Source organism: Terrapene carolina, unplaced genomic scaffold (genome assembly GCF_002925995.2).
Source record: "Terrapene carolina triunguis isolate 2854851 unplaced genomic scaffold, T_m_triunguis-2.0 Scaffold138, whole genome shotgun sequence".
NCBI lineage: Eukaryota > Metazoa > Chordata > Testudines > Emydidae > Terrapene > Terrapene triunguis.
Window position 1 is genome coordinate 183,394 of NW_020664489.1, and position 10,100 is coordinate 193,493.

Below are 10,100 nucleotides of genomic sequence, written 5' to 3' on the forward strand. Positions count from 1 at the left end.
GTGTGTGTGTGTGTGTGTGTGTGTGTGTGTGTGTGTGTGTGTGTGTGCGGGGGGTGTAGCAGTATTGCCACTACTGAGGGGCATTATTCTTATACTGCTTAACAAAGGAAGGGTGTCACCAATCCTTCTCATGATGTTGAAGTGCTTTCTAATGACCACTTATTCTCAAACTTTTCCTTTTCCTCAAACTTTTCCTTTTCCTGATAAGCTGAACGAAATTTAGTTTTAGGTACTCTTGGAAACTGACAGCTTAGGCTGGTTTCCAGTCTGACTTGTATCCTTCCTTTGGAGTTGATATTTTACTGGGTCATGAATAATCTTATAATAATCATATTGTATTTGTTTTGTGCTAATGATTGTGAACTTTTATGGGATCATTTACAGACCTGTGTTTTTTACATTGTCTTCCTGAAAAGTGCCAGTTAGGTTTTAAATTGGCATTAGTGGAGATGTAGTCGATGGCTAAATTTGAGACATGCTTTGGTAGCATTGAACTGATAAGCATCTGTACTCACACTCCACTCATTGGGTTGGATCCTCATGGGGGTGTAAATCAGCATAGCTCCACTTAAGTCAATGAAGGTACACTGACTTACACCAAGTGGGGATTTCTCCCTGTTTAAGGATTCCACTATTATATCTGAAGCTGGTGGATGACTGTGCTTTTTCTGTGATGAGCAATGTGGTGAGTAATTTGCTCCACCTGAAACCCATCTCATCTTGTCCCTTCTCCACTTGTAAGGAGCAGGTTAAAGCTTTATTTTTCCCAAAGATAACCACTATCTGTTCTTGGATTTATTTTTTGCCTTGGCTAGTTAAACAGAAATTAAAAGGTTTGGTCACAAAAGTGAAATGCATGCAAGCTGCATGGAAACTTTTTAAAAACACCATAATAGAGGCTCAAATTAAATGTATACCCCAAATTAAAAAACCTAGTAAGGGGACCAAAACGTGCCACCTTGGCTAAACAACAAAGTAAAAGTAGTGGTTAGAGGCAAAAAGGCGTCCTTTAAAAATTGGACATTAAACCCTACTGAGGAAAATAGGAAGGAGCATAAGTGGTAGCAAATCAAGTGTAAATGTATAATTAGGCAGGCCAAAAAAGAATTTTAAGAGCAACTAGCCAAAGACTCAAAAACTAAGCCAAAAAAAAAATCCTTTAAAGCAGGAAGCTTGCCAAACAGCCAGTGGACCACTGGATGATCGAGGTGCTAAAGGAGCACTCAAGGAAGATAAGGCTTTGCAGAGATGCTAAATGAATTCTTATGCATTGGTCTTCACTGCAGAGAATGTGAGGGAGATACCCACACCTGAGCCATTCTTTTTAGGTGACAAATCTGAGGAACTGACCCAGCTTGAGTGGTCAGTAGAGGAGATTTTGGAACAAATTGATAAATTAAACAGTTATAAGTCACCAGGACCAGATGGTATTCACCCAAGAGTTCTGAAGGAGTTCAAATGTGAAATTGCAGAACTACTACGGCAGTATGTAACCTATCCTTTAAATCCTCTTCTGTACCAGACGACTAGAGAATAGCTAATGTGACACCGGTTTTTAAAAAGGCTCCAGAGGTGATCCTGATAATTACAGGCTGGTAAGCCTAACTTCAGTACAGTACCAGACAAATTGGTTGAAACTGTAGTAAAGAACAGAATTCTCTGACACACGATGAACACAATTTGTTGGGAAAGGCTCAACACGGCTTTTCTAAAGGGAAATCATGCCTCACCAGTCTATTAGAATTCTTGCCAGAAAGCATGTGACAAAGGTGATCCAGTGAATATAGTGTACTTGACTCTCAGAAAGCCTTTGACAAGGTCCCTCACCAAATGCTCTTAAGCAAAGTAAGGAGTCATGGGATATGAGGGAAAGTCTTCTCATGGATCAGTAACTGGTTAAAAGACAGGAAACAAAGGAAAGGAATAAATGGTCATTTTTCAGAATGGAGAGAGGTAAATAGGGTTCTATACTGGGACCAGTGCCGTTCAACATTTTCATAAATGATCTGGAAAAAAGGGTACACATTGAGTTGGCAAAATATGCAGATGGTACAAAATTACTCAAGATAGTTGAGTCCAAAGCAGACTGTGAAGAGTTAAAAAGGGATCTCACTAGGCTGGGTGACTGGGCAACACAATGACAGATAAAATTCAATGCTGATAAATGCAAAGTAGTGCACATTGGAAAATATAATCCCAACTATATATACAAAATGATGATCTAAATTAGCTGTTACTACTCAATGAAGAGATCTTGGAGTCATTGTGGATAGTTCTGTGAAAACATGCGCTCAGTGTGACAAAGAACCAACAGTGTTAGGAACCATTAGGAAAGGGATAGAGAATAAGACAGAAAATATCATCATGCCACTATGTAAATCCATGTTACACCCACACCTTGAATACTGCGTGCAGTCTGGTCATCCCATCTCAAAAAAGACATATTAGAATGGGAAAAGGTACAGAGAAGGACAACAAAAATGATTAAGGGTATGGAACAGCTTTCATATGGGGAGAGATTAAAAAGACTGGTACTTTTTGTCTTAGAAAAGAGACGTCTAAAAGGGAATATGATAGAGGTCTATAAAATCATGAATGGTGTAGAGAAAGTGAATAAGGAAGTGTTATGTACTCCTTTACATAACACAGAAACCAGGGGACACCCAATGAAATTAATAGGTAGCAGGTTTAAAGCAAACAAAAGGAAGTACTTTTTCACACAATGCACTGCCAACCTGTGGAACTTGTTGCCAGGGGATGTTGTGAAGGCCAAAAGAATAACGGGATTCAAAAAATAATTATATAAGTTCCTGGAGGATAGGTCCATCAATGGCTATTAGCTAAGATGGTCGGGGATGCAACCCCAGGCTCTGGGTGTCCTTAGCCTCTGATTGCCAGAAGCTGGGAGTGGACGACGGGATGGATCACTCGATGATTGCCTCTTCTGCTCATTCCCTCTGAAGCACCAGGTATTGGCCACTGTCGGAAGGCAAGATACTGGGCTAGAGGATCGATTGGTCTGATCCAGTATGGCCATTCTTATGTTTTTGTGTTTTTTATTACCAGTTCCTTTCTGTTCCCCCTTTAAAACTGGATCTCCAGGTTTTTTTATAGGATTCTATTTTAAAAAGGTAGTATTTTATTATTTTTATTACAATATATTTGTTTTTATTCTGCGTTCAGCACCTTGAGCACACTAAACAATTATTAAACAATGGTGTACTTTACAGAAAACTTGTTTTTAAAGTATTTATTTCTCTATGTGCTTTTGTAATTTTACCTTGTTTGTACCCATAAGATTTTAAAAAATATTTTATAATGCTTGGTTTTTCTTTTATTTCTTCCCTCTTGATGTGTTCATGCTGGTATGTAATCTGATTTACTCTTTTTCAATTTGACTGTATTTTGAAATGCAAAATTTCAAATCTTTGAAATTGTAATCTATCTATCTATCTATCTATCTATCTATCTATCTATCTATCTATCTATCCTTTGTTGGGTCATCAACACACACACACACACACATTTATATATACTTTGCAGGGTCATCAACACATACACTAGATTACATTTTGGAAATTGTTGCTTATGAAGCCCGTCGCCTCTTCCGTGACAAGATTGTCGGTGCTAAAGAACTCCTCATATTTGATAATATTTTAATGAAAGTGTTTCAAGGAGACTGGGGCTCAGATATCTTGGAGAATATGGCAGGTAAAACATATAAAATGTATTACGTGAGATTTGTTGAAATACCTCGTAATATGCTTTATCACTTGAGAATGTAGACTCCTATCACATTTATGGTTATATTTTCACAGATAGCTTCTATGTAACATGGGGAGCTCATCATGAGGTGGGAACATTCAGAGCACCAGAGCAGGCATTACCACCTCATGGGAAGCCACTTGGCAAATTAAATTCAGAAGACCTAAAAGATGTTATCAAAAAGGTGCGTCAACAATAAGGAATAAAAACAAAAGAAAAGACTTTCAAAAGTCTATGGTTATATTTGTACATTGTTTAAAGTAACCAGAACTATGTTGCCAGACATTTTTCTTTTGGTTAGAATAATAGAATGTAATTTGTATTCTAAAAGGGAGATATAGTTATTTTAGAAACAGAAGTTGGCATGCTTTTAAGCAATAAAGGACAAATCCAGAATGTGTGGAGGAAGGGACACTGTTCTGGCTCTGAATTGGTCTAACTGATTTTGAGGATAGTCAGGCCATAGTGGAAGGAAGCATGGCAGGGTTCCACACCTACTTGAGTAGTAGGCTCTGGAGATGGGAAACTCATGCAAATCAACTCCCCACAACTCCAAGTAGTCCTCAGTAGCTCTTTCTCCCTTACTCTGCCCGTGTGGGGCCCATGAAGAATAGTGAATAGGGACAAGGTTTGGTGGCCTGAGAACTCTGCGAGTTTCTTTGTCAGGTGTGTAGTGCTCCACGACTGCACAACAATGCTGGATTTCAAAGCTGTGGCCAGCTCAGTACTGTGAAGTATGATAGGGCCAGAATTTACTTCTAACCTGCAGTCAGATTGGGCTGGGTAGGTGACCACTCTATCTGATATAATTTATAGGAGCCTAAAGGCTGTTCTAAGTTATGCCAGTGGCCAATTTGGTCATTGGTGAGGGCCAAGGATCAGATGAGGGAGATAAGGGAGAAAATCTGGGTCCGGTTCTGTTCAATATCTTCATCAATGATTTAGATAATGGCAAACTAATAAAGGTTGCGGACGATACCAAGCTAGGAGGGGTTGTAAGTGCTTTGGAGGATAGGATTAAAATTCAAAATGATCTGGACAAACTGGAGAAATTGTCTGAAGTAAATAGTATGACATTCAATAAGGACAAACGCAAAGTACTTCATTTAGGAAGGAACAATCAGTTGCAGTCATTTCCCATTTTGTATGTGTGCCTAGGAAGGAGTACTGTGGAAAGGGATCTGGGGCCATAGTGGACCACAAGCTAAATATGAGTCAACAATGTAACGCTGTTACAAAAAAACCAAACATCATTCTGGCATGTATTAGAAGGAGTGTTGTAAGCAAGACACGAGAAGTAATTCTTCTGCTTTGCTCTGTGCAGATTAGGCCTCAACTGGAGTATTGTGCCCAGTTCTGGGTGCCAAAATTCAGGAAGGATGTGGACAAATTGGAGAACTTCTAGAGAAGAGCGACAAAAACGATTAAAGGTCTAGAAAACATGACCTATGAGGGAAGATTGAAAAAATTGGGTTTGTTTAGTATGGAAAAGAGAAGACTGAGGGGGGACAAGATAACAGTTTTCAAGTACTTAAAAGGTTGTTACAAGGAGGAGAGAGAAAAATTGTTTTTCTTAACTTCTAAGGATAGGACAAGAAGCAATGGGCTTAAATTGCAGCAAGTGAGGTTTAGGCTGGACATTAGGAAAAACTCCCTAACTGTCAGGGCGGTTAAGCACTGGAATAAATTGCCTAGGGAGGTTGTGGAATCTCCATCATTGGAGATTTTTAAAAGCAGGTTAGACAAACACCTGTCGAGGATGGTCTAGATAATACTTAGTCCTGCCTTGAGTTCATGGGACTGGACTAGATGATCTCTTAAGGTCCCTTCCAGTCCTATGATTCTATGACTAAAAACGGTGGCTTGGAGCACAGTTTGGCTGGACCTGTCGCTCTGGCCTATTATGTATTTTAAATTCATCCATTGGTATGTTCTTTTATTCTTGTTTCAATATATTTTAGTCTGTAAGCATTACTCCAGGGTATACCATATTTGGGTCTGTGCAACACTGAACCTTGGGTTTAAGTGACTTCTTTACTAGGACTCTGAAGTCTATCCACTGCTGGAACAGAGACAGCAAGGTAACAAAATTCTACTGCATTAAATAGTTCAGTTTGTAAAGAACATCAGTGTCATCTCTTAAGTTTTCTTATCCTCTGTTTCTTAACTTTGTAAAATGTTGGACATTATCACATTCTATAGTTACACTTGCATTTATCATTAACACAAATATTAATTTATCTCATTTTTATATAGGGTATTATTCATTATGGACGAGATAACAAGGAGATAGAGATTTTACTTTTCCAAGAAGTCCTCGATTATGTGTCCAGGATAGACAGAGTGCTGAGTTTTCCTGGAGGATCACTTCTTTTAGCAGGACGTAGTGGTGTCGGTCGTCGGACAGTTACCTCTTTAGTTAGTCACATGCATGGATCGATTCTGATTACTCCCAAGATTTCCAGAGGTTATGAACTGAAGCAGTTCAAAAATGATCTTAAACAGGTGTGTCACTCACATTCTTCTATTTTGCAGTTTATTTAAATTAAGTTTGTGTGGGAAAAAAATTGAATAGTTAAGGGAACTTTGAAAGACACAAAATAAAAATGTTTCCTGCAGGTAAGACTTTCAGAAGAGTTCAGCACCCATTTAGGAACTTAAATGAAGTAGCCAAATTTTCAAAAGAGCTCAGCAATCAGTAGCTCCTGTTGTTCTCAGGGAGAGCAGCATGGTGCACAGATTTTTTGAAAATCTGGCCCCAGTTGTGGTGCTGATCACGTTATATAATCTTTCCTTATTAATTTTATTTTTGACAGTTATATATATTATTAGTATCAGTGCCTCATTGTATGAGGTCTCGCCTTCACTACTGGGGTAAGTCGACCTAAGTTACGTTACTCCAGCTACGTTATTCACGTAGCTGGAGTCGACATAGCTTAGGTTGACTTATCCTGATGTCTTCACTGCGCTGCGTCGATAGGAGATGTTCTCTGGTCGACTTACTTTACTCTTCTCGGGAAACTGGAGTACCAGAGTTGACCAGCGAGCACTCTGTCATCGATTTAGCGGGTCTTCGCTAAATCCGCTAAATTGACACCCGCTGCATCGATTGCAGCAGTATTGATCTCCCTGGTAGGGAAGACAAGCCTTTAGGCACTGTAAAGACACAGATACAGTCTCCTTCTCAGGTCCAGATCTTGCAAGCTGTTCTGTGTGTGTAGACACCTACACTTACTTAGAGCCCCACTGATTTTTTTAGGGTTCTCTGCAAGTGCAAGTATGGACCATGTGGGCTCATTATAATATGCTTTATCAAGCAAAAATCTTGTGATTTACGAAGATATACACATTAAATTAAAACAGACAACAAATCTTTTAGGGTCAAAATTCCCAAAGTGGCCTCCAAAATTGCACAAGAAAACTCCATGTTATAGTGCACACAACAAAGGGAGCACCAACTGCATAGTTTTGTGGGTACAGTTTGAGGTCCTAGTTGGAAAAATTGGTCCTTAATTTCATGTAAGCATCAAAGTATTTGTTAATTATTTTCTAATTAGAAATCAGTTCTTCCATGTAGACTGTTCCTTATCTTTATATTTGACAGATGACCAAAATCATTTGTTGAGAATATACAAATGTAGTAATACAGAATGTGGGGGCGGGGGAATAGATAAATATATAAAATAAATTTAAGGATTTATTATTCTATTATAAAAGAATGTACACGTTCTGTTCAATTAGATTAAAATTACTTCCCGGCTATTAGGTGATGCAGCTTGCTGGAATTGAAGCACAGCAGGTTGTATTGCTGCTCGAAGACTATCAGTTTGTCCATTCCACATTCCTTGAGATGGTCAACAGTCTATTGTCATCAGGTGAGATGAGTACAAAAAACTTATGGTTCCCCAGGACCCTCCCTTAATTCAGGGCATAGGGTTGGCATACAATAGGGCAGAATTGACATTCCAGGGGCAACCATATAACTGCCATTTCCTGATTTTGCAACCTAAATAACTTTCTTTTAAAGAAGTTTTTTTAAGTAGAAGTATGCTATATTATGTTTTCTGCTGCAGTGTTTCTCTCCTAATTCATCACAAATGGGTAATGCTTCTTACTTGTGGAATTCAGAAGCAGTCCATTGTTGCTGGGGGCTCCAGGACAACGCCCCATCTTTGAACACAGACCAGCAGAATTTCTGCCTCTAGTGGAAACAAGTTACATTTCAGTTTCTCCCGACCACTTTGTTTTATTCATTTTCATGTAGCAGCGACTTTATTTCAATATCTAGCTTTGCTCTCCTGAGCTGAGGAATCACTGGAGCATTGAGGGACTAACCTCTTGAGTACTTCTCAGCTGGCTTTCTCTGCCCCTCACCACAGCAGCAGAAAAGCTGTGCAAGCTTCAAGCCAAGTCCAAGAGATGCTATACACAGCTTTTCTGAAGCCTTCCACCACAAGCCACTGTCCCTTGCTCCAGCAGGGCATTGGACTCTCATTTGGCAACATATATGGTGGGCCTTATCTCACTGCCCAAAGCCATTACTTCATTGTAGAAAAGCTCAACTGGGGCATGATGATTCCCAAGGATAGAGGATCCCTTCACAGCCTACTGAGGAGTAAGTCTTGCAGACTCCAGAGGCTTGAGGTTCCAAAAAGAGAAAAGCAAACATCCCCTTTGTAAGGAAGTAATTTGAATTGTTAATGTGTAAGTGGCATAAAAAAGAGGGTTTAAACCCTTTCTCCTTTTCCTTCCCACTCTGAGGGAGAACTCTTCAGAATTCTCTGCTTCCAAATGGCACACCTGGCGGACTTCAGGTCTCCCTCTGTAGAAGAGCTTTCACATGGAACTAGGGTTACAATTTTCAAAGCCTTCCTTCCTCTCCCCTCAGCACAGGTCCTCTATTCCCACAGCTTGCAGACAAACCAATAACCACAACATAGAAAGTACCCACAAGGTTGTTGATATTTTACAGACATAACAGGCAGAGTTGCACTGCCTGTTTATGAGGCTTTATTAGATCCTGCCAGAATCCTGTGGCAGACTTTAGCTAGCCTCACATTGATGGCAAAAAGAACTGATAGATGCTATAAGTTCCCTTCTCTGGGTTCTGAGTAGTTCTGTTCACATCCCAGCATAGGCTCCCTGCTAGTCACAGGTGTGTGAATGATCACGCCAGGGATGCTTTTGCACCACACCAAAAGAAAAAGAGCCAAAGAAACCAGACTTATTTGGCAGAAAAACATACTCTACTTCAAATTTACAGATGCACATTTTCAACCACCCCAGCCACTTCTGTCTAAATACGACTACATCAACTGGTACTCAATGCATAAATTTGTGGACAAGCTCCCAGAAGATAGGAAGGATGAATTTAAGACTTTGGTGTCTGAAGGCCATCTTGTAGCTAGATCTAATCTTCAAGTCACTTTGCAGTTAGGATAAGGGCCATAATGGTCACCCTGAGGAGAGCTTTGTAGCATCAGAACTCTGACATACCTACGGAAGTTGAACAGACTATTGAGGACCTGCCCTTCGAGGGATGAAATCTTTTTTTGCATAAGAAAGAAGGGGCACTGCATTCCCTCATCTCCCTGCTGAAGGAAGCAGTGCAAGCTGCTGCAACAACCATGGCAAAGTTACTATGAGCCTAGATGGCCTGACCCTTCCAAAAAAATAATGTCTCTGAGGAGAAGGCATATCTCTTATGCCTCTTCTAAACAATAGCCATTAGTTTCTAAACAGTCCACTTGACTGCCCATTTGTGAGGAACATTCCAGTTGTGCTAGACCTACCCTCTCTTTCCCCCGACAATTCCTTGGAGATTGGGAGTCCATCATCTCAGATCAGTGGGTTCTAAGCCAGGGCCGCCCAGGGGGGGAGGCGGGGGGGGCAAGTGGGGCAATATGTCGGAGGCTCCCCCTGCCTCCGTCTTCCCCCATTCCCCGGTGTCTCAGCTGGTAAGGGGGCGGGGCTGCGAGCTGCGGCCGAGCAGTGGGAGCTCAGGCCCCGCTGGAAACACCACGCCGCTGCAGCACTGGACGCGGCGCGCTGAGGCTCCAGGAGAGGGGGTAAGCAGCATGGTAAGGGGCCGGGCACCCCCCCGACCCCATCCCCCACAGCCCTGACCCCAGCTCTGAGCCGGGCAACCCCCGACCCCATCCCCCACAGCCCTGACCCCAGCTCTGAGCCGGGCACCCCCCCGACCCCATCCCCCACAGCCCTGACCCCCAGCTCCGAGCACCAGTCCCTCTGAGCTGGGCACCCCCCGAGCCCAGACCCCCCACAGCCCAGACCCCCAGCTCCGAGCCCAGCCCCTCTGAGCTGGGCACCCCCCC

At 41.5% G+C, this 10,100-nt stretch overlaps 1 protein-coding gene across 1 annotated transcript in view; it reads left to right on the plus strand.

Annotated features, from left to right (window-relative positions):
- Window positions 1-10,100, plus strand: part of DYNC2H1 (dynein cytoplasmic 2 heavy chain 1) — a 367,402-nt gene that overhangs the window by 71,078 nt on the left and 286,224 nt on the right. Inside the window, exons 47-50 of the mRNA XM_029911951.1 lie at window positions 3,544-3,711; window positions 3,819-3,949; window positions 6,022-6,270; window positions 7,532-7,640. Coding sequence (XP_029767811.1) covers window positions 3,544-3,711; window positions 3,819-3,949; window positions 6,022-6,270; window positions 7,532-7,640 — 657 coding nt within the window. The remainder of the gene's footprint in view (window positions 1-3,543; window positions 3,712-3,818; window positions 3,950-6,021; window positions 6,271-7,531; window positions 7,641-10,100) is intronic.